Genomic DNA, 23,564 nt, shown 5'->3' with positions numbered 1-23,564 from the left:
AAAGTTTGTTTTGCGAACTAAAAGCCTCGGGGCTGAGATGACTTTCATGTGGATGGGATTGGTCCGAAAGTTCCTGGAAGAGGGTTTTTAGTTGGGACCATGCGGACCCCCTCGCCACTAGGGGAGTAAAGGGGGCGGGTTGTGTTACCGGCGGCGATCAGCAGGGGGAGGACCGGGGGGCGGTGATGGGAGTGAAAGTTTTCCACGAGTTCAGACTCACTGAGGTGGAACGTCACGTCAGTTCTGTCTGCCGCCGCTGCTCGGGCTGCTCGAAGATGACGCGGCGTCGCGGCCGGAGTTGGACCGGAGACTCATTCTCCGACAGAAAAAGCATCATTTCGGAGGTGTTTTGTTTGTGTCTGAGTCTGCTCTTCCCCTCGGTGGCGGAGGCTGGACTGTACACCTCGTCTGACCAAATCGTGCTGCTCACCCCAGCGAATATCCGCCCGCTGCTGGTCAACTCGTCCGCTGCGACGGTGGTGGAGTTTTATGCCTCTTGGTGCGGACACTGCGTCGCCTTTTCACCTATCTACAAGAGCCTGGCCAGAGACATCCGCGGTGAGTAACGACCTGCAGGCGGCCCGCGAATGAAAACACGGTCCATTCGTCTCCCATCACGAGTCCATGGAGCCGTGTCCGCTCGACTGTGTCGAGCTTCGTGAGTGAACTTCCCAAATATTGAGATGACGAGTATTTCCCCAAACTTATGAAACTAAGAACTTTACAGCTGGACACGAACGATTATTACGTATAATTTAATCCATTAAATCGGTGTTGTGTACACTTGTTGTTGTGTAAATAAAGTGTAGAAACTATAGTGTGTTCGGTTAACGACATCATCGCGACGCCACGATCGTCATGACACATTTTGTCAAACAGATTTGACTCCGGAATGTCTGAATTACTTTATTAATAATCTGGGGAAAGTGCTTGTCGTGACACTATGTTAGAGTCTATATCAAAGGAAAATGTGACTGTTTGTTTGTTGTTTTATTCTCAAGCATTAACTGACTAGACACCTGTTGCTTGTTGGATTGATTTTAGTTGCGATTTATTGGACTACAATTTAAAATGAGTCGATGTCAGCGACATGGAGAAACAGTTTATAGGATATAGTACAGATTATGGAAATATCTGACTGAAGAAATGGATTAATTTCCTGCTTTAGAACCAAAACAAGGCAGAATGACTCAAGTTGCTAATGTAGTAGCTTGCTAGCACAGATGTTCCCTGGGCTGCTGAGAAACGTCTGTTGAAAGAAACTGCAAGAAATGTTATTTATAACGCTGCAGTAGCTACATCTTAATTCAATATTTAATTAAAATGGAAAATGTCAATTATTGTCAATTATCAGTGTATATTAGCAATTTGTATTCCAAGTTTCAAATCTGACTTTCACTGCGGGACGTAGAGTTTTTATTTTTTTATTTTCACATTATGATTTCAGTTATTTTTCCAAAAGATCTACAATTCCGTGAGGACGTCAAATATGACTAATTTGCTTTTGCTTCAGGTTGAAAAATAATCATTGAACAACTGTATTATTTTGAAAAAATATTTTTAATATTTAAAAAACTGATTCAACAAATTGCTTTCATTCACAGTCAGAATTGGTTGAAATTCAACGTTGTTTCAATGTTGGTCATGATGAGCATTTTCAGTTTTGGCAACACTGTATCTTTTATAGGAGTCATTGTCTTTCAGCTATATGGGATTCATTTTTGACCACAACCACTGACTGTTACTTGATATTTGAGTGTGAACATTCAGAAAGGTTTAACATGCTTCTCTGGTGTTCTGTACACACTTGTGTTTGATTTAACTCAAGGATCAGCATCCTGGTTTTCATCTTGGTCAAATAAACGTCATTTGTTGATTTGGTCTGGCGGAAAATGTGGATGCTCGGATAAAGATGGTGATTTTTTTTTCTATGATGGCTTTCATTGAATATTCTTTTTGTTTTGTTGTGATTCTACTTCGACCTCTGGATTGTCATTTCATGTTTCACAGCCTGAAAACCAAATACTAGTCTTTTGGCAAGCTGAGTGTCTATTTGATTTCTCATCATAAGTTTTGTGATTTTCCAGACAATAAAATTAATTTGTTCATGTAGCTGAACCAAAATTACCTGGCATGTGCATCAACAGATTTGACTTGATATTTTGTCACTCACTTTTAGGATACATTTTCAAAAGGCTTTTCATTTATTTTGAATCATCCATCATCAATTTCTAATCATTAGAGGATTTAAACTGGACTTTGATGTTGAAAATATTTCCATTTTTACTCCATATCTGGTTAACACAAATCCACGCTGATATTCCTCTTTATCAATATGTTATCAATATGTGAAAATGCTCTTAGTGGCATTTAATAATTTATCCAGATTTTTAAATCAGCCTGCTTTTGCTGGGTTGTGAAAACTTTAAATTTATTCTGGAACCCTTTCAATGATTCCATCCTCAAAACTGATCATGTGTATCCCTTTCTATCTACAAAACTAATTTGAGTGCCCAGTTTGAATTACTTTATGGGGTTTTTAAACAGCATATGTTCTATCTGTTTGTATTTTCTGTTTTGTGTATCTTACTTGACCATGAGGATAATGGTCAAGTGCGCAGTGCAAGAGTCACTTACACGCCTGTGGGATATTTCAGCCATGTGAAATGAGTCATGATAGCCCCTTAGTGATGTCTGCGCCGCTGTCACGCCGTGAGTGACCCTGGAGCCCCAGACTTGGGTGTTAGTGAAGAGTATGATGGCGGCACGTCCACTCTTCAGATATCTTTCCCTGAAGGTCTCCTGGGCAACACAAGCCTCTTGTGTTGATTGACTAAATATTGACTGTCTCTGCCATGTGTGTTTTCCAGAGTGGAAGCCAGCTGTGGACCTGGCAGCATTTGATTGTGGCTCCGAAAATAACTACAAAGATTGCACCAGTTACGGTGTCAAGGGATATCCAACTCTGAAGGTAGCATTTTATATTTCTCTCCAAAAAAAAAAGATTCTTCAGTCAGCTATTACATGTCACATTGAGAGTGAGATTTTTTTAGTTGCTCTAGAAATGTATTTAAAACATTTTTGCTCATGTATAATTTTTATGTATTCATTATTGATCAGTCATCATTGTCCTTTTACAAATGATTGCGGACTTTATCACATGAAGGATGAGGACAGAAGCTCTGTTTTATGCAGGATCAGCACTCGCAGTGCTATAGCAAACATCTGAGCGCACACACACTGCTGAGTCGGCACTAGTTCTGCATTGGCTTCACTCATCTCCCATTTCGGTTAATCGGTATGAAAACAATCAAACAAAGAGCTCCTTCTTTTGGGAACCACAATGGAGCTTTTACATCTGCGACGAATTTCAACCAGGAAGGATTTCGGGGTCAGGAGAAGAAAAAGGGGAGCAAACCCACTCCCCCCGCGCCGACCCAAACATTACACAACAGCGCTTTGCTTCTCTCGTGGTCGTGTGAGGCCCATCTGAGCAGGTCTCTCCTGTTTCCTTCTCACCCAAATTCTTTCTGTGTCTCCCCACAGTTCTTTCATGCATACTCCAATGCCAACTCCACTGGGCAGGGGTTCCAAGGTACAATTGATCATTCCTCCTCTGTTGAATCTAAAGAACATGAATTATGAGGAAATTAATGACTAAACATAAACCAATTAGAATTTGATGTGATCTGACTTTTTTGTTGTTATTTTGTGTTGTTGGTGTTTTTTTTTCGTTTCACGCTTCACCTCTTACATTCCGCCTAGATACTGTTTTTTTTTTTCTTGTAATGGTGAGTCAACTTTTAGTCAAGGTTAGATTATGTTGTGAGAAATTATCAAGTTCATGTCAGTGTTTTGTTTGACTTTTCACTTTTTCCAAGAGTTGCTGTTGCATAACAGGTTGACCACAGGTGTTACAGTCGACTTGTTTAAAGGTGTTTTGGGGTGAATTTCACTTGTGCTCAATGGAAAATATCTTCCGTTCCTCAATCTTCAGGGTTCCCCCGAGATGTCAGAGGCCTGCGGCACAGAATCATAGACGCTCTTGAATCCCATCAAGAGCATTGGCCCCCGGCCTGCCCCCCACTGGAGCCCACGAGGTACCCACACCTCTACACAATTATAAATGTCAATAAATCCAGCTTATGTGATGGTGGATCAGACCAGTGGGTCGACATGAGGACAGTGTAAATGAGCCTCAGGAGTACAAGCGTAAACATGTCTTTTCCCTTTAACTGTTATCTGACTCATGGTTTTCTATTTTTTACTAAGTTGGGTTCAAACATATTCAGCTGAAATGAGGAACATATTCTCTGAGCAAGTTCCTCATTATTTACGTATGTGAGCAGACTATAGATGTGGCAAAAAAAAAGTTAAACTGCCATCTCATTTTCTGTCCACCGCTATTATGACAGTAAATGTTAGAAATATAATGAAGCAATCTTTAAGCCTAAAGAGGAATTAATATGAGTGCATGTCTTATATCCCTTCAGCATCCTTCACCCACACAGTAAACCACAGCAACAATTACTAACGTTAATTGACTCAAAGTGCCAACAAACAAGGCCCAATAACACTGCACACACACTGCTAAAAACACACCCAACAAACTGCGAATGACAACTTATATAACACAGAAAACCAAAGTTAGTCTGGAAAGCTCTGTCAGTAGTTCCCCTCCCACATTTGGGAGGCTGGTGCTCAAGCCAGCGAAAAGAGCGCACATTGCAAACCTATTATTGGTGTTGTCTCTGAGATTACCAACATTGATGTGTCTATTTCCACCAATATGTATTGTCCATGTACAATGTTTAGAGCTCATTTACATGCAACCTATCAGTGGTCACATGGTTAATACATATCACAGGGAATTTTTTTAAATTTAATGCAGGGAACTAGTGAGAGAGCAACTTTGTTTTCTCAATAATTTAATAATGAAACAAAGGCGGCGCTTTTATCATGCAAGGAAAAAGAGGGGGAAAAGTGGGTTGTCAATCACCATTGGGGGACTATCTGCGTGTGTCCCATTGCGTCAGGAACGTAACCGCCTCCATTTTTTTTAATGTTCAAAATGATTTTTTTTTTTTTTTTACAACTCCACTACTGGTTGTGACTATCAAAATGAAACTTTTCATGTAGAATGCAAGTTTTAAAATGTATGCAATTGAATTAAAATCTCTTAATTTCATTTTTTCAGTTTTCAACTTTTTAGATTATGTTGTAGCTTTCTTCTTCCTGGTTTTGATTGACGGCTGATGAGAAAATATCATTTCAGCCAAGCCGAAATTGACAGTTTCTTCGAGACGAACAAGGTTCGACACCTCGCTTTGATATTTGAGGATTCCAAATCTTACGTGGGACGAGAGGTAACTAGTGTGCGGCTGTTTCATTCCAAGTGAACTTCAGTTGATACAAATGTCCTTGTTGTGTTGTGTCGTAGGTGATTTTGGACTTGTTACAATTTGAGAACATTGCCGTTCGAAGAGTCCTGAAAACTGAAGTGGACCTGGTCACCAAACTGGGTGTGACAGAGTTCCCGTCATGTTACCTTTATTATCCTGGCGGTAACTTTAGCAGACTCATTGTGTGAGTAGCCCCTTTTGTTATTACTTTTGTTTTGATTTGTTTTGTTTTTTGTTTTTTAGCTTTGTTTTCATCAAATTACAACCTTTTGACTGGTAGCGTGAAAGACCAGTTCATTTTCCAATTTTTTCAAACACCTTGAAGTAAGTCAGTGGATCCTGTTAATGAACTTAAGCGCTGTATTTTAAGCACTTTTGATATATTAGCTTTCAAATGAAATATCTTTATAGATCCAAACAACCACGACAAGTCTCTATGTGTAAATGTAGCAATTAAACTTAACTCCAATTTTCATTTCATTCAAATGAATCGATTTACTTAACCTAATTGACACTATGCCGGTGTCAACTGTTGTTGGGCTCATTTTAACCCCTTTGTTACTGTCCTTTCACTGCTCCTCCACCAAGGATTGACAAAGCAAGTCGGCTTCCTGATCTTTTTCACATCCGTGTCCTCCTTAATCGCATCCATGTACAGCAATATTTGTCTTTCTTGTCTTCTTTTTGCCCAATATTTCCATTTCAACGTTTTTCGTCCATTATTTCTCCCGTCGTCTAAATGTCACTGTGCTGACTTATATGCGAATGAAAGACAATATAATGTTGTTCCCAGAATCCACACTCAACACAAATTAATTACTTCATGGTAAATTTTGAATGTACTATTGGTAAGGTGATATTTTAGGCAGTAACCATGACAATTTTGATTCCACTTAATCACATGTCTAAAACCAAGAGAGTCCCTGCTCATCCATGTGTTAAAATCTTGGCCTTTTCATAAAAAAATGAATGCCTAAAATCACGTATTTGGATATATATAATCTGTTTATGACTTCAATGTATTTCAGATTTCAGTGGACATGCCATTGTTGCCTGACAATAACTTTCTGCTGAAAAGCTTTGCTCATTATCTGAAATCTATTCATGAGAATACTTTTAAACATCTGGCCAAGTAATGGGATCAGTGCATCAAAATGGCTCCCATTATTCACCAACATAAAGCGACGCTGATCATTTCTCACCCGGCAAATTCATCCCCCCCTTCCACAGCTTTGTTTGGCTGTTTCAATAACTTGGCATGCAAAGAGGAATGTTTTGAGTTGACAAATGCAAAAAGGAAATGATTTATTGCTGATTTATTTATTCACCCCCACCATCCACCTCCCCTCTCCCCATCCAGCCCCGCTTATCTCCATCACTGTAAAGGGGGGAGGTTTTTTAATTTCTTGCATGAAAACAATGCCATTGCTTTTCTGACTTCACCTGCCAAACGGGGCTCAACCATACACAGCAACAGATGGTGTCCCATCATCTCTGAGTGTCTGATTGATCCGGGGAGAGCCGGGTCTGTTGGTGTGTGTTGTGTCGCGTCTCGCATCCGTCATGCATGTAATGTCTGTGGGTCCCAGGTGAATGCGTTTTTCCTGAGCCACACTGACGCGTGCCTTCCTGCCCACTGGCTGGCCCTGGGGATCACTGAATGAATGGCTACCCCGCCATGTCTGCACCCTCCCACCAGACACGCAGGTGTAATTGAGTCCCGGCTCGGTGTGAGTGAACGCACGCCCCGAGTATCCATCCTCCTTATTACCGTCCCGTTCCACTTTTATGATGCGCTCTCTCTCGTGCACGGCCTTCCTTTCCTTGACGACGGGAGAAAGTAATGGGAGGCGTGTGTGAGGCTACAGTAGGAGGCAAGGTTGGGTTTTTCTGGCACGAAATGATCACTTGTCTCAGTGACCTGATCATCTGCTTTGTTGTTAACCAAAGAACAGTTTAAAAACACTCAAATAGTTCTTTGTTGTTTGTATTTGGATCATTAAATCTTATATTTTCTCATCTAACAGCAACATTGAGGCTAGAATGTTCTACACCTACAACCTCCAAAGACTGTCCGGGGTTGTCCGATCAGGGAAGCCTGCTGATACCGTAATTGATGTCATCGTGAACGGCACAACAGAAAAATGGAGGCCCTTCAACAGGTACCAGCTAAAGCTTTACCAGATTGATCTTTGTGATTTATTTAGGTAGGTCTTTGGATTTGTACACATTTTATACACAGTTGGGTGGGGTGTTGTATGAATGCTCTGTCAGAATACAGTCGTGCTGAACAAAATGCTATTTATTATGGAATAAAAACTGCCTTATACACTGCTAATACAAATATTAATAAGTAGTTTATGTGTTTAAATTACCTTTTTATTTACATGAACTGTGTACCGTCAGGACCAGGGTTTACATGGCCGACCTGGAGTCCACTCTGCACTACTCCCTCCGTGTGGAACTTGCTGCTCATGCCGTTGTCACAGGGGATGCTCTGACTGCACTCAAGCAGTACATCTCTGTTCTCGCCAAGGTAAAGTTACCTGCTGCTGCTGGAGTTCAGTGTGTGAAAATGAAGTTCTAACTCTGGTTGGGTAAATGGATGTCTTTCTTTTCAAGTTTTTCATAACCCAGGTGCAGAAAATGGGCTGAATGTAGTAGAGAAAGAGATTGAAAGTATTATAAGCTCTTCTACTGAAGTGTGTCCTTCAAATGACAGCTGGTGCGTCTTGAACTGCAACTAGTGTTCCTAGTATAAACATGTAGTTACAGCAAGTCAACACTAGATGACGCAACATAGCCAATTGTTCATCATTTACGTTTTAAGCAGTTTTTTTGTTTTGTTTTTCATTGTTGCTTTGTGTTTTTTTTTCCCCCATTTCCTCCGAAATCCGTCAAATATGGTGTTGCTGCTCAGAATTTCCAAGGTCCATGACTTTCACTAAAACATTCGGTCACTTTGACTAATGAAGTTGTATGAACTCTCTCGCGGGTGCTGTTGACCCTCTTGATGACCCACAGGCACACTTTGATTTTCTCCCACCCTCCTTGGATTCCAATGCCACACTTATGTGTTGCACCCTAGTGCTCATCATCTTAGGTTACACAACCTAACTCGGTTGAAACAAGTCAGATTAGTAAAAGGTTATTTTACTTATCATATAGCTAGTTATTGTGTGTTCAGCAAAACGTGGACACATAGTATTATAAATATTTCTATGCTTAACCAGAGTGTGTTTATCTCCGGTTTAACTCTTGCTCTTCTAATTGATAAGCACGTGCCATCCAGGAGAATGTGTTGCGATGATGACGCCTGACCTGTGAGCCCCCTCCCTGCTGGCTGTTACACCAGGCCGTCGTTCTGCCCTCATCTGCCACCAATCTCTCTGATTATGTCTCGCTCTCTAGGGAGGCGTTGTGCTGCGCGTACGGCCGCGCGTGTGAGTCAGTACGCCGTGGCCCACCATTAGCTCCAGTTTGTTCAGTCAATAGCCGCTGGTCCCAGTGGTATTTCAGTCTGCTCATCCACCAGAACGTTCGGCCCCCTCTTTACATCTTTGTGTGGTTAAGCAGGCTGTCATTGTTGCCACTGAGCAGGGCCTGTCCCAGTCTTTGCTGACATTTGACCGCACTACAAAGCTGTTGGTTTGTTAGCGACACAAGGAAGACTTTCTGTGACTTCACATGGACCTGGTTGTGCAACAACTGTCACTGGTGTCTCATCCCTCAACAATTTTTACCCAAGCAGAAGATGAATTTTCATGTCATTGATCATGCTTGAGCTGATATTATGTTCTTGTTCACTGGTTTCATGTAATGCATATTTATACAGGATTTCAATTCTTTGTGTGGATTATTTATTCATCTGCTTTGTGTATTCATCGTCTTTTGTGAAGAACTTTTAATTTCCCAAATCGTTTTCTCCGCCGTTCCGCACCATCAAAACCTTATTGCTTCTTCACAGGAGCATGTCAACATCCCGGTTGTTTATTTCTTGATCATGTTTATCATAACAGCCATATTATTGGTGGATTTATCATCTTGTCTGGCAGACAGAGGATTCATCAGTCCTCTCTTCATGTACTTGAGGATTAAAAAAATGGATCTTAGGCAGCATGAGGGCATTAGAGTGAGATTTTTATGGATTACACCCAACATGTTTTTTTTTTTCCTGAAAACGCCTCAAGGTGACAAGGATGCAATTTAAATCTAGCATAATTGGAGGAGTGTCATGGTCTAAAGCCCTTTGAGGTTCTCTTGTATTCTAAACATGTTATTGCATGTTCTCATTCTGGCATGTGTTCTGGCCCCCAAATCAATCAAAGTGGGAGGCTCAACTAATTTAGGCTCAGCGCTGCAACAATAGAAAGTATGTGTTTTTGAAGATGAGGGTACATCGTGGTCCTGACTTGGACATGCGTCTACCCCTCCCCCATCCCGGGATTACAAACAAGAGTCTACACGGCTGTTCCTCCCCGACACTGCTCTGTCCTGCCTTGCTGCAGTCAACAGATGCCTCCCTCCCGAGACCCTCACCACACAGAGCTTGAGGTTTCTCAAGTGCCCCTGATACTAATCTGATCAAGGATGACATATTGCCAGGGTGAAGGGGATTGTAATGCTTCAACTGGGACTCGGGGCAAAGGTGCAAGGTTAATGTGGGTGATGTGTGTGTGTGTTCAAGATACATCAGGATGCACAGATTATTGAAGTATAATCTTTGTTGTCCCTTAAGAACCTGTAGTACGTATATACTGTGACTGTTCACCCATTTAATCTATTTGTTTTTTAGCACTGGTCTAATACATAAACTGTATTTGCGTCATCTCGAAAATTACTCTTTCTATTTTCATGATGTATTTTAATTTCATGCTGAGATGAGGACACACAGATGGACACCTAGTGGTGCTCGAGCACCAACCCTTTTTCCGGCACGATAAAAATCCTTCTAGAGCCCATTATTATTGTTATCATTGCTACAACATGTTACTCTCTCATCAGTTCTGCCCAAATGCACCCAGATGTCTGATCTATTTATTTGAGTTTCTGTGACAACCGACCTGTGCCACGGCCCCTCCCACTCCTCCTCATGCCGCTCAGAGTGAATCCTCTCACTGGCAGTATCTAGGCAGTTTCACACTATGCACTCTGTCTCGAGACAAAGTGCGTTCAGCCCAAAAGTCCGACCCCAAGTTTGAAACACGGTGTTTCAAACTGGCTCACGGTAAAATGCATTAAATTTAAAAGACTGGCAACGTTCAAAGTATTTCTCAGGGAGACGCATTAAAGACTACCACTGCAAAATCACATTTAAAAGAGCTATGAATTTTGGAGGCCCATAACAGATGTTTGTCAGCAACAATCGATTATCAATCACAACATATTAAACTAAAATGTGATGGGTAGTTGAGATACATCTGTTTTTCTTTCAAATGTCTCATACAAAGTTACCGATTCTGAACTGGAAAGTATAGCTGTTGAGATAGAGTAGAAAACAGTGGTGGCTGTAAGTGGTTCCAGAGAAGAGATATGCTGTTGCTTTGGTAACGCTGAGTTAAGCCCATTACAGGGAGACACCTGCGTTTCTCCTTTGCTTAAATTCATACGGCTGTTTAATGAGCTTTTCTGACTGGTTGGCATACAGACCGTGGGTCCAGAACTAAACCTATTATATCGCTTCCTAGTGGACACAAGGGGCCTCTTTTGCTTTAAACACCTTCTTTAAAGGGATGCTGGTTTTCAAGTGTGAGAGCAAATACTGAGAGATTCGTTTTTCCTTTGGAGAAGAAAGATCCTAAAAGGAGAGGGACCAGTATTGTCAACAAAGAAGGGAAAAATCTTCATTTCCATTGTTCACCTTTAATATTTACTGGGTTTTAATTTGCATCATTGCCTTGCACTGATCAGATTTGGGGTTTATTCCAATTTTGTCTTTCCAGAATCTGTTTAGCTACATGCATCATTGTGAAGTTTTTGTCACTGACTTCATTAATAGATAGGCAACTTAATTGATGGAAATTGAAGCTAGGAAGAAAGGAATTACAACGGAAGCCACAGGTAAATATATAAAACAATAGCATCGGATCTGAGAATATATACGTATGTTCTTGTAATTCTATGTATTTGCACATAGTTCATTTGTTGTGGTCATACCTGTTGTTAACAATTCAGTCGGTCAACTGTTCGCCCCTGACCCAGCGTCCATCTTCCTCCTCAACTGTGAGGACTGGAGCAGTTTAACGCCTCTGTGGACAATGCAGTGCCTCAGCTTGTTGGCACTTCTCTTTCCAGCCTCCAGTTTGTTGTGCTTCTTCCTCACAACGAAACGGAGGGAAGAAGCTGATAACCACAGACTTGTAGAACATCTCAAGGTGCTTCCTGCAGATGTTTAATGGTTGTGACTAGATTACACTTCTCCTGGTTTGATAGAATTTTGAAAGATGCAACTTTCAAGTTGGATCATCTTCAAAATTGTGTTGTGGAGGATGAAGAGGCTTCTGTCCGATCCATCTTGAGGGCCATAATTGGGCCCATTTCACAGGCTGATTTTGAATTTGGTCTACGCATATTTTCTAGAATTTCTTTCAATACATTAGGTAAGCATGTCATATATTTGTTAAAGTTTTATTTTGGTGCATCATATGAAGACAAATATTCTCTCCTGATTTAGAAAAGCTGAGTCTTGTGCTAGAGCATTTGTATAATGTCAATATTATCAAAGCACTGGGACCTCCAGCTCACGTCTTTTTAATACACGACTATAAAATCAGTCAAACAACTTCCATAATTCAGGAGTTGTGCTCTTCCGTTCTGGGATTCAAACTCACCTCTGCTTGCATGAAAGTGACCTTGACAGTGAAAATTAGTTAATTTTTGTGATTCAATCACATGCTTTTATGAAGTATGAGGTTTCAGTTCTGAGCAAAGATGGGAATGTGAGCTGCAGCAGTGAGAATTTGTATCAATGATTCCTTGATTCCTTTTTAAAATCCTCATGGAGGGACTCAACTCCACCCAACTGTAACCTCGTCTGAGTTGGCCCATTTCTAACCAATCCTGAAAAGATTGTTAAACTATATATATAACAAATAACACAATTTCCTCCACAATGGTGGTAACAGGTATTAAACAAAGTTACCGTAGTAACTGTCTTGCTCTGTTGTTTTGAGGAACCAGACAAATGTCAAGCTATTCCGGAGTGGTTTAGTCCTGTCTGTCGAGCCCTCTTCTGTTCTGCACTCCTGGTGGGCTCAAGTCATCACCTGTCTCCTTTGTCAGTGAAGCTGGTGTAAAGGCTCTGCGTCTGCATCAGTCCTCACTCTGTCATCACTTTTCTCAGACGCCAGTCAGGTGGATTTCCGCCTTCCCTCTGTGCAGCTACTATAGGTAGTTACAGTATCAGATTTCCATCTGGCTGTGGTGGTTGCCATGACGCTGTGAGATTCTGAAAAGGCATAAACACACATTGGGCGCATGCCTCTGCCATTGGTGGTTAAGTGGTTGTTAGTGGTTAACAAAATAATTGTTACTGAAGAAAATGGCTTAAGCTTAACTGTTCTTTAAAGTAATTTCATCAGTATTTGTATGGAAAAACACTCACTAACGTCATGCTTATCATGACAGCCTTCCAGTGTCGTGTAAAAGGGCCACATTATTGCACTTTATTCCTTAGTATTATTTGGTGTCATTAATGGTGTTAAAGTGCCAGTCTTTCTCCATAGTGGAGAGAAAATCATCATGTTAAACTTACGGCTTTATGTTGAATTTCCTACTTCAGTTTCCTGTGTTTTTATCCTCAGTACTTTCCGGGCCGTCCTGTTGTGGTGAACCTGCTGAAGTCAGTCAATCTCTGGCTGCAGAACCAGACAGGCGACGAGGTTTCCTATGAAGCTTTTCGGAAGCTTCTGGATAACACTGCTCAGGTAAGTTTCTGTGCAGTAGAGTAGATTTTGACAATTTTGTTGTTGTCTGCTGTTCCAATTTATTCCAACAGCTACTTGCTGTGTGTTAAATCAAATATGGAAGTTTTCAGCTATTGTTTTGGATTCTACTTTTAAGTACTTCATCTGATGCACGAAAAAAATCAACACCTGGACCTTTTAAATAAATGCTTGTCTGATTCAATTTGTCAACTCAAGATGGAGCAGTCGGTTCACAATGTATTTTTCAAACTATTTATGAATTAAACATTTTTTGGGGAAACAGTTTATTTGAAAAACCTGAGCAATTTGATGGAAAAAAGCTCTTGCCCAAATCAGTTATTTGAGAAACACCATAAGTAACAACAGTACTGGACAAAATAGTGATGTGTTGGAAAAAGTTGAGAATATTCATATTGAAATCTTAGACAACAGGAGGGTTTTATGATTACAGAAGCTTTAATATAAACAAACCTTTATAATTCCTTAGTTTCTTTCTAACTGTGTGACACAGAAACAGCACAATAAAAGCATGATCTAACCACCATGTTCTTTAAGTGGTGGTGGATAAAAATGACAATTCTCAGTGATCAGACTGAGAATATCAGTCTACTGCATTGTACATCGGCTCCTCCTGTTGTGGTGCGAGCCTTGTTGAAGGAATTAAATCAACGCAGCTGCGATTATTGTGCCTAATGATGTTTTTGTCAGTAAGTTTTATTTGGAGTTTACCGCTCTCAGATCATAAAGCTGGAAGTCGCACAGTGTTTTCGTCGACACAAACATGTTCTATTACTACTCTGGTTTGTGTTCTTCCCCTTCCTGTCATCTGGGTAAAAATGTTGTATACATGTGTTTGCAATGTGGCCGCCAGTAAATAGTAGCTACTGTATTTGTATGTTGTCTTTGACTCATACTTTTGTCGAGTTGTTCTCCAATAGAAATTTGGGTTCAAGTGACTTGTGATGTTGCAACGTCATTCAAAGCACCTTGTTCTGCCAATGGAGCGCAGCGAAAAGGATGCCTTCACCACAGTGTGCTGCAAATTGAAAAAGTCACTTACTTACATCATTAGCTTTTAGCGGGCCAGTCAATTGATCAATGAATCAATGAGGAAGGTATGAATTGACTCCACCCCAGAGATGGACTCGGGACACACACACACCAAATCTTTACTATTGACATGTGAGTAACCCTGTCAATCACCTCCTGCAAGGCAATAGTGTGTGACAAGAGAAACGACTTTGTGTCAGAGAAAATATGCTGTCGGATTGGGCTGTGGCTGCTGGTTAGAGATCGGGATAGATTCTTTTCATTAGCGGAGGGCTGAGCCATTAACCTGAGACTGACTTCTCATTGATCAAGACAAGTACATGAATGTGCTCCATTCAATAGAACTAGTTGGAGGAGCCGTGTTTGGAAGTCATTTTTACTCTGCTGTAGTTCTCTGATTCATAAGTGCTGTCAATTCTCCTATCTAGACTTCTGATGCGGCTTTGCCTGAAGGAGTGAGGTGGGTGGCGTGCCAGGGAACGAGACACCACACCAGGCGGTACCCATGTGGCATGTGGACTCTCTTCCACGTCCTCACTGTCCAGGCCAAGAACGCAGGGGCTTCAGGTAAAACACAAGTGAACAAGTCAGGCACCAAGTTAGGCCTGTGATGCTCAGAATGATGTGTGGCAGGCAGGCGCTCTCACTTCTCTGTAAGGTGTTGAATCTCCCCTTTTTAGTTTCCTATTGTTATGTTACAGTTTTGAGCCTAATTGTGACTGTGTGAAAACGGATTATATTAGATTAGCAGAATGTGAGTGGTTAATAAAACAGATGACTGAAGGCTGCTCCCTGAACAGGGACGTTAATCTGCTACACACACACACACACACACACACACACACACACACACACATACACACACGCACACACCTCCACACACACTCACTCTTGTGCACACATCTACAGACATACACACGTAGCGATTAATCCCAGGGTTTACGGATGATCACGTGACCTGCAGATGGACTGACCAAAGAGGAGGAAGTCCATCTGCCCCCCCCAAAGACCACCGGTTCACTGGGTGGACTCACATTCATGAATGACTTTACAACCAATGATATAAAATTCAGATGACTTCTTTCTCACATGCGCAAAACACTCTTTATATCGAAAGCCTTATTCTCCACTCAGACTCTTGGGCAGGATGGTTCCTGTTACGTGTGAACAAAAGTAAATCTGCCACCGGGAAATATGCTTGTGGACTGTTGAGCTCCTGAGACATCAGACGGCTCACCATTCACACAGAGGGTTAACTGGTTTTAATCTCCAGATTGGGTTATCCCATTGGCATAGATTATTCTTGTCAATAAAGGGTTAACCCAGCTCTCTGACTCCTGGCCCACATAACCGTGGGAATCCGGTAGCCTCTGAAGCGCAGTGCCATTAACAGGCACTCAGGCAGCAGAATGTGATCGGTGACACAAGTGTGAAGAGAAAAACAGAGTGGAGCAGGTGATTGTGCTTTACTGAGGAGATAATTGATTTTGTCCTCTTGCTTTCATTTTTCATTTGCTTTGTTCAATGAAACAGTGACGCAAACGCTTGTGTTCCCGCAGCTCCTCAGGAGGTGCTCGGTGCTTTCCGGAGCTACATTGGCAAGTTCTTTGGCTGCCGGCAGTGCGCTGAACACTTTGAAAACATGGCCAAGGAGAGCCTGGCCGGTGTCAACACCATGTCTGAAGCTGTGCTGTGGCTGTGGGAGAGACACAATCAAGTCAACAACAGAGTGGCAGGTGAGCGTCCACAACGTACGTGCAGGCTACTGTGCGAGGCAACACACTCGTGGGTATTAGCTCAACTTGACTCTGCTCAGTCACCCCTCAAGATTCGGCTTTAAGAGGGCGGCGGGTGGAAGGACGGATCCGGAGATCAGACACCAGCTGTCGCCCTGTCTTGGCCTCCCAAGTATCATCTGCTTTTGTGTCCCCCGTTTTCACCTGACCTCCCCTCTCCATCCTGCATCTATCTGATGCCATCTCTGTTCTTTGTGCCCCAACATGACTTTCAATACACAAGAGTCAGTTCCCTTCACTTCTCAATTGTACTTTCTCATTCTGGTCTTGTGATTTATTTAAAATGCATCGCCTCTTTTTGTCTTAGCCTCCAGATCACTATCTCAGTTTATTTACTTTATTAGGCATGAGGTCATCATTAACAGCCCACTTTGTTAACTGTTCTATGTGTGTGTTCATTGGCCCCCCTCCCCTTCTGTTATCCCGCGGACAGCTTGTGTCCTGAACAGCAGGGGCAGGGAGGACACCCAACTCTGTGGGTGTCTACTCCCCAGACACCATTCAGACCCCCATCATCAGTCTTCCCTTCCTGTAGCGCTGCTCCTCTTTCTCTCTCTCCTCCCATCGTCCCATGGGACTCATATCTACCGCTTGACAAGTAATAGCACGGCATCCTCGCTGAATTGATCCCACAGGAACTCAGTTCTCTTTTTACACACACACACACACACACACACACACACACACACACACACACACACACACACACACACACACACACACACACACACACACACACACACACACACTTGTGTTGTGTGATAGCAGGTGGCAAACACAGCCACACAAGCCATGCTATCCTCCCTCACTCCCACCACATGCTCACACTTTACTGGCACGGGTCAAGTTGTGGCGTGTGGCAGGGGGATCTGGTCACGGTGGAGGGCGAATAATGGTCCAGAGGAGATGTGGTGGGTGAATCAGTAGAGGGAGGAGCTGAGTAGTTCCCTAAGGAGAGCCACACTCCATCCACTTCACCCCTCCTTCCCTCTCCTCTACCCTTTGCCTGAAGTGGAGCTCTTTAGCAGCCTCGCCGCCTCCTCCTTTCAGGAGCAGCGACGCGTGAAAGAGGAGTTATTTGTAAAGCGACTGAACAATTAATTTAGCTGGCTACAAACAGGCCTCAGGGCCTGCAGCCTCCGAGCCCAGGCACAATTGAGAACGGCAGCAGCCCCGTCCTGTTGCTGCTTGTCAACAGGCTGCTCACAGGTCTACAGACCAGTGGAATTTTTGAGTGCGACTCTTCTGTAGACTCAGTTAGCAGGACAGTCGGTTTAGTTTGGTCCTACTTTGTTGAGATCACAAACGTCTTATTAGATTCTCAACTCAAACATCTGAAGGTTTTCCAAGTGCCTCCATGTCCCCTCCATCTTGAGTTCTGGTCGAGATCGAGGACATAGGACATACAGAGACTGTGTCTATAAGACTAGAGACCTAGTTGTAACCAGGGCCACTGAGGGGGGCAAGGCCTCCCCAACTTCCCCCTTGGTCTCAGCTCCTCTCCAAAGAAATCTGACTTCAATAGACTTAGTGATTTAAGCTAGTTCTGCAGTGCAGGTCATGTTGTCTAGACATCGTCTGCACTCCAGGGTTGTGCCACCATTTCATACGATGCATTAATCACTTAAGTTGAGCTGCATCACCATTTAGTGATTCATAATATAAAACGAGTCGATAAATATCCTCAGTTCTCCTGCGGATACCTGATTAACGCTAAAAACCAGACGTCAGCTGTCTGTCACGGCGGCGGCTGTGTCCCCTCACAGATCCAGAATTAGTGCTGAGGAAGCGTCTCTGACCAGCTGAACAATACATATTTATTCCTGATGCATATGTATGCGGCTGGCGATGACATCCCTGCGACAGCCATGTGTGGCAATCTCAATATGGCTGCCGTGGCGAAAGTCACCCTGGCCGCAAACATGGCAAGCCCATTACAACGAAGCCGTGCGTGTGTCTGAGTGTGTGCACGTGCCCACCTGCTGAAACGTATAAAAGCTTCCACACCCACACCAGAGGCGGAGTGAAATTAATGGATCCTTTATGTAAAGTCCGTACACACATGCGCCCAAGTGAGATTCATCTCGATCGGCAGAGAGAGGGTGAGAAGGAACGGAGGTGATGGAGGATGTAAATTCCAGTCTGACGTGACACTCACACAAACTAAAAGTGGCCTGTGTGTGACAGAAATTTATTACAGCGCCTGTGTTTTTATCTGCTCTTGTGTTAGGGTTTTACATGTCTTCATTTGTTCCACTAATGTGTTGAGTGAGTTGTAAAAATGATAGTTGGGGATTAGTTTTCACATTATTTTTTAGTTTAGATTAGTTTTCCTTTTATTTTTACAGATACACTGGCAAATGACCTACTGAAATACTTCTAGATCATAGATTATAGATCAAATAATTTGACTGAAAATGTACAAAACAAGAGACAAATGTTCTGGAACTTATGAATATATCTGTCCTTTTGCTTCAAGTAGTCAAAGCTTGTGCTTTCTTTGGTGGTTTTGTTGTTAATGCAGATGCTTTGAACTCTGTCAGAGATGACCCACTCTGTCATTGAACACCTTTACAAGGCTGTGCTCTGCTGCGCCTCAGTTTTGTGGACAACAACTCCAGTCAGAAGAAATGAAAGAGATTGTGTCAATAGTGAAAGTTTCTAATTAATTAAGAGGCTGCTCCCCCCCACGGAGCCTCTGCTCCTCTCATGTTCAATTTGAAGATTGGACTTTACGTTCAAAAGGGCTGAAGAGCCGGGACAGGTGGTCCGGGGCCGCACAGCCCGAGCATGTGTGTCGGAGTGGGAGAGCTGTTCACTTTGGCCACATGTATTATCTCACCACTCCTCCCGCTGGGACGTCCCCAGAGCCCATTGATCATTGTTAGCCCCTGTCACGCACACACACACACACACACACACCACAATAACAATATCCATCCTCAGATTACATGCGCACAAACAGGCGGGCAGATGATTTACATATAGACCCTTAAACACATACGTGCACATATGCATATAGGCACTTAGATTTTACGAGCTCTGTGACAAGATCAAATGGGTTCAGCACAGATTGGATCCAGTCCTCAAAGCACTTAGCTCCTCCAGTCAACATGGAGACACAAGGAGCAGTGAACGGCCTCTGAGACTGCAGGCCCCGAGTCTACATCATGCTCTTGTTTATTTCACTCATGTTTGGATTAGGCACCAAACTACTCCTCTAGTTAATGGACATTTGTAGCCGCTATGTTGTGGGTATTGGTTGGTGTTCCTTTTAAAGATGTTCGTCCTCTTCCTCCTCAAGGCGAACTGAGTGAGGATCCCAGCTTCCCAAAGATCCAGTGGCCTTCACCTCAAATGTGTCCAGCCTGCCACTCAGTCAGAAGTTCAGGAGAGCATAAGTGGAAGCGAGACCAGGTTTTCCCGTTCCTCATGTCTTACTACTCCTCCACAACCATCGCCTCAGGTAACACATTCCTTCTAAAAGCGATTCCAGTCTGTGAATGTTGACATCAGTGATGTGGTTCTGTCAGACTACCTGGATGAGGAGAGTCATGTCCTGGAGAAGATAAGAGCAAAACTTGCAAGTGAGGCGCGAGCAGAGGAGGATATGAAGTCGAGACGGATCGGCAGACACGCTGTGGACTTTCCTGCCTCGCCACAACCATCGCTCCAAGAAGAAGCTGAGGAAGAAGAGGAACAGGAGCAACACGATGAAGAAGACGACGTTGGGGAAACTCTGCAGGCTTCTGAGGCACCTGTAGCCCCTGCGCTAGTCCAAGCTCCACCGCACAAGAAGCCCGTCATTGTCGGGCTGAAGATGCGAAACCCTCCGGAGGACATTGTGGATCTGGACTCATTTGTTAACCAGCACTACAAAGCTAAAGCTTTGCAGATGGCTGCTGCTAGCCGAGTGAAACAGCGCACTCTTCAGAAGAACGAGGAGCAGGATCCCGGCACCTTGCTTGGCCTCGGCCTGGACGCCAGGATAGGGATGGTGGATCTGCAGCCCATGGAGCCAGAGGTGAACGAGCGGCTCAAGAGGCGGCAGAAACGAGAGCTTGCCTTCCAGAACTTCAGAGAGGACGCGGAGATGAACAGCAGAGGACGCTGGATGTCCATGCTCAACGTTGGATTCTCTAAAATCGACATCAGTCTGTGTGTCATCCTCTACTTCCTGTCCTCCACCTGTCTCCTGGCCATGTACCTGTTCTTTAAAACCCGACTCCGGATACGTCGAGCCAAAGTGTTGATGCCTTGAAATTATTTGTGTAAATTCCAGTCAGTGTTCACTGAAGCGAAAGGTCAGTGCAAGTGTTCGACCAATCGACTGTTACCTGCAAGCACCTGCTGCAGCCCGTGATGAAGGAAGCCAAAGATCCACTTAAAAAAAAAAAAGTCAAACACTTTCGAAGACACGAGTTTCACCTGTTGCACTCAGACTGTGGGTCCATTTGATTCTGTTTTGCTTTGTAAGAAGCGTTAATTCTATTTTGTAAATTAAAGTTTTGATTCCTTTGTTTTCTACTGCTATTTTTGATCCAAAAACTTGACTCAAATGATTTTGTGTTCGCTGCTGTATTTTGAAAGGATCGAATGAATCATTGACGATCGCAGACTAACAAGATCACCAATGACCAATCGCAGTGGCTTTTGACAATCGTACCTAAAGCTTCAGTTCAGGTAGTTGTTTATCGGAATCTGAGTGACAGCTGCTGGCCATAACGGTCCATTTACGGAAGGACGCATATGTTCATGCTGGACTGGGACTTAGAATAAGCAGGATTTGTTTTTGGCTGATGTGAAGATTGCTGCTTATATGCTGAAAACAAGACTGTTTACTTTGCTTCTGCGAGAGTCAATAAACTGTTGTGAATAATATTTTTCTTTGCTTTTGTTTATATAAGATAAAAGTCACCCAAAACATTCTCTGCACACCACGTAGTGTGTTGCACTAGTATTTATTTACTTTATTACTAATTCTGTAAGTAGTAAACGTGTTAGTACGTGTTTCGTTTAAGAGAGAACAAATATTTTTCATTATGTATAAAGTTATCTCAGCACGATGAACTTAACCGAAGTTTGTTCCTCAAATGAAAAAAAACAACCCAATTTATCCAAATAAGAAAAATTGGTTCATTTTTTTTCTTCTACAAGACTGAGATTGTACAATTTGGTTTTTGATTCATCGTCACTTAATACTAATTTCAACAAAAATCCCAGGTCACTGTCCAAAAAATGTTTTTAATTTTTTTAATGTGGCGAGTGTTTCATGTTGAAATAGAGGGGGGGGGGGATTCAGTCATCCAAGGTTGAAGGAAAAAGCCTGTTGCCATCTGCTGTGCAGCGCAAGCTAAATCCTAACAATTTCATTGGGATTAAAGCAAGTGAGTAATCCAGCTTTCCTTTAGGGGAGAGAGATTACCCATGAGGATTAGCTCCCTGCAGATAATAAACTTTATTAAAATGCAATCGGCTTTCATGGGTCTTCTTCACTCACACACTTGGAGGTGGACACAGTGGCAGAGGTGAGGTGGATGAAAGGGGAAACAGCAGTGTGTGAGCGACCATCACAGGGTTAGGGTCTCAGGTCACTGGGATTACAAAGAACCCGTCTGAAGCACTTGCTTGATCTTGAGCTTTTTGTTTCCTGGATCGTTGAATTGTCTCCACCCTAAAATCTCAATCGTGTTTTCAGCATCGGCACACTGCCAGATGTGCAGGTCGCTCAGGTTGGAATGTTCGATGACTGGAAGGACTCACCTCGGATGGATGTTGTGTGTGAACATCAGGCGCATTCAGTTTCTTGACATGATTATTACACATTTGTAATTGAGTTTATACGGTTGTCTTGTCTCAGTGAGAAAGATTTGGTCCTTTGAGAAGTCTTCTTTGGGATCCTAAAACTTGAAAGAAGCAAGCAACCTAGTGAGTGAACATCTCACCTGTCTCCTTCCTACCTGTGTAAATGAGCCGTAAAGGTATTCACAGGTGAGGCAGGTGTAAGTGCACTGAGGAGTCAGACGTGATCTGATAATCTGTTTAAATGGTTACCTGCGATTCACTAGGATTTGTGCCAGTGTGCACACAAACCCTCCATCAGGTGTCTTAAGCTTCACTGAGCTTCCAATCAGTCATGAGACCAGTTGAGAGCTGAGTTTCATCCGTCTGTTCTCACGATGCTGAGAGTGAAAGGTGGCGCCCCGGGTCAGTTTCACCACCAGGAAGGTCCCCGGTTTAGTCGACTCTGGGTGAGGGCCAGCTCAGGTCCTTCAAGACAGGAGTCACTTTGCTCCTTCAGTCGTTTCTTAGAGCCTTAAAAGCAACTAAATATGGTAGGAGATTGCAGAAATAAATGTCATGGTCATGTGACTTTGGCCTGGACTGACATTATTTAAAGGTACAGCAGGAGCCTACTGACCTATGTGTGATATTGATCCATTCAATAGACTGAAAACCGTCTGATACTTCATTAAAAATATATAGTAATAATCTCAATAATTCAAAGTTCATAATCAGTTCATCACACTAGTATTTGAGGGAATTCTCAAATTTAAGATGAATCTATTCACATAAGTTTAAACATCAGATGTGCATGTGTAAGCTTTCTGCAGGATAAAGTGCCCAGAACAGCATTGTTGTGTTTCTATCTGGTCTTTTAAAACTTACATTTTTAGTCAGTTCTCCCTTCTTCTTTGATGTTCTGGTTTTGATACCACATTGCATAATGCGGTGCGGCTGGAACTGGTGAAAAAAGTTCCATAGTAAACAAACTTTATACAGTGTCATGTGGCTCTTAAAGTCCTAGTCCTCTGTATTGAGCCGTCTGTTGGCTCACAATTGAACTTCAAGATGGCCGATGGCCTAGTAGTGGACTCAAACAAAAGACAACATCCAGACTTTGAGGTTTGACACAAAGAATGAAGCGACAGAAAAGATTTCTTCTTTGTGTGTTTGACTGCAAACAATGCGGCTGTTACGAAAACAGAGTGGGGGGTAAAGTCCTCACCTTGCTGGCCTGTGGCTTTGTCCATAAATTACAAGTGTTGTGTTGGTTTTACAGCCACTTCTCTAGCTCCCATGTTTATCACCTATCTGCTCTTAATATTAAGATGCAGGAGGATGCATTTTTCTGTCATCTCCTTTTCTGACTTTAATAATACTATAAAGTGTCCCGTGCTGTGGACAGATGGGGCGAAGAGGGTGAATAAATTATGAAAAGGGGGTTAATATATAGTATTGGTATATATCACCTCCAAACTAAACCCCTTCACTTCCAGCAGTCAGCCTTTTAAAGGCAGGAGTCAAGCAGGGTCAGATCCATCTCATTTTACTGCGCCGGTCCCTCCCCCTTCTCCCGTCCGCCGCTCACCAAACATCTCATCTCACCA

General features: G+C 42.8%; 1 protein-coding gene across 1 annotated transcript; it reads left to right on the top strand.

Annotated features, from left to right (window-relative positions):
• The first annotated feature begins 205 nt into the window (after positions 1-205).
• Positions 206-21,071, top strand: qsox1 (quiescin Q6 sulfhydryl oxidase 1). Its single transcript, XM_053851016.1, has 13 exons — positions 206-558; positions 2,871-2,971; positions 3,547-3,595; positions 3,998-4,100; positions 5,276-5,366; positions 5,441-5,586; positions 7,430-7,564; positions 7,809-7,938; positions 13,205-13,327; positions 14,806-14,944; positions 15,937-16,113; positions 19,478-19,639; positions 19,707-21,071. Exons 1-13 carry the CDS (start codon positions 276-278, stop codon positions 20,432-20,434), a joined length of 2,367 nt encoding a protein of 788 aa, XP_053706991.1. The 5' UTR covers positions 206-275; the 3' UTR covers positions 20,435-21,071.
• The last annotated feature ends 2,493 nt before the right edge of the window (positions 21,072-23,564 follow it).

The sequence above is a fragment of the Synchiropus splendidus genome, chromosome 1 (genome assembly GCF_027744825.2).
Source record: "Synchiropus splendidus isolate RoL2022-P1 chromosome 1, RoL_Sspl_1.0, whole genome shotgun sequence".
Taxonomy (NCBI): domain Eukaryota; kingdom Metazoa; phylum Chordata; class Actinopteri; order Syngnathiformes; family Callionymidae; genus Synchiropus; species Synchiropus splendidus.
The sequence above is the reverse complement of the archived record's forward strand: the minus strand, read 5'-3'. Positions and strand labels throughout refer to the sequence as shown.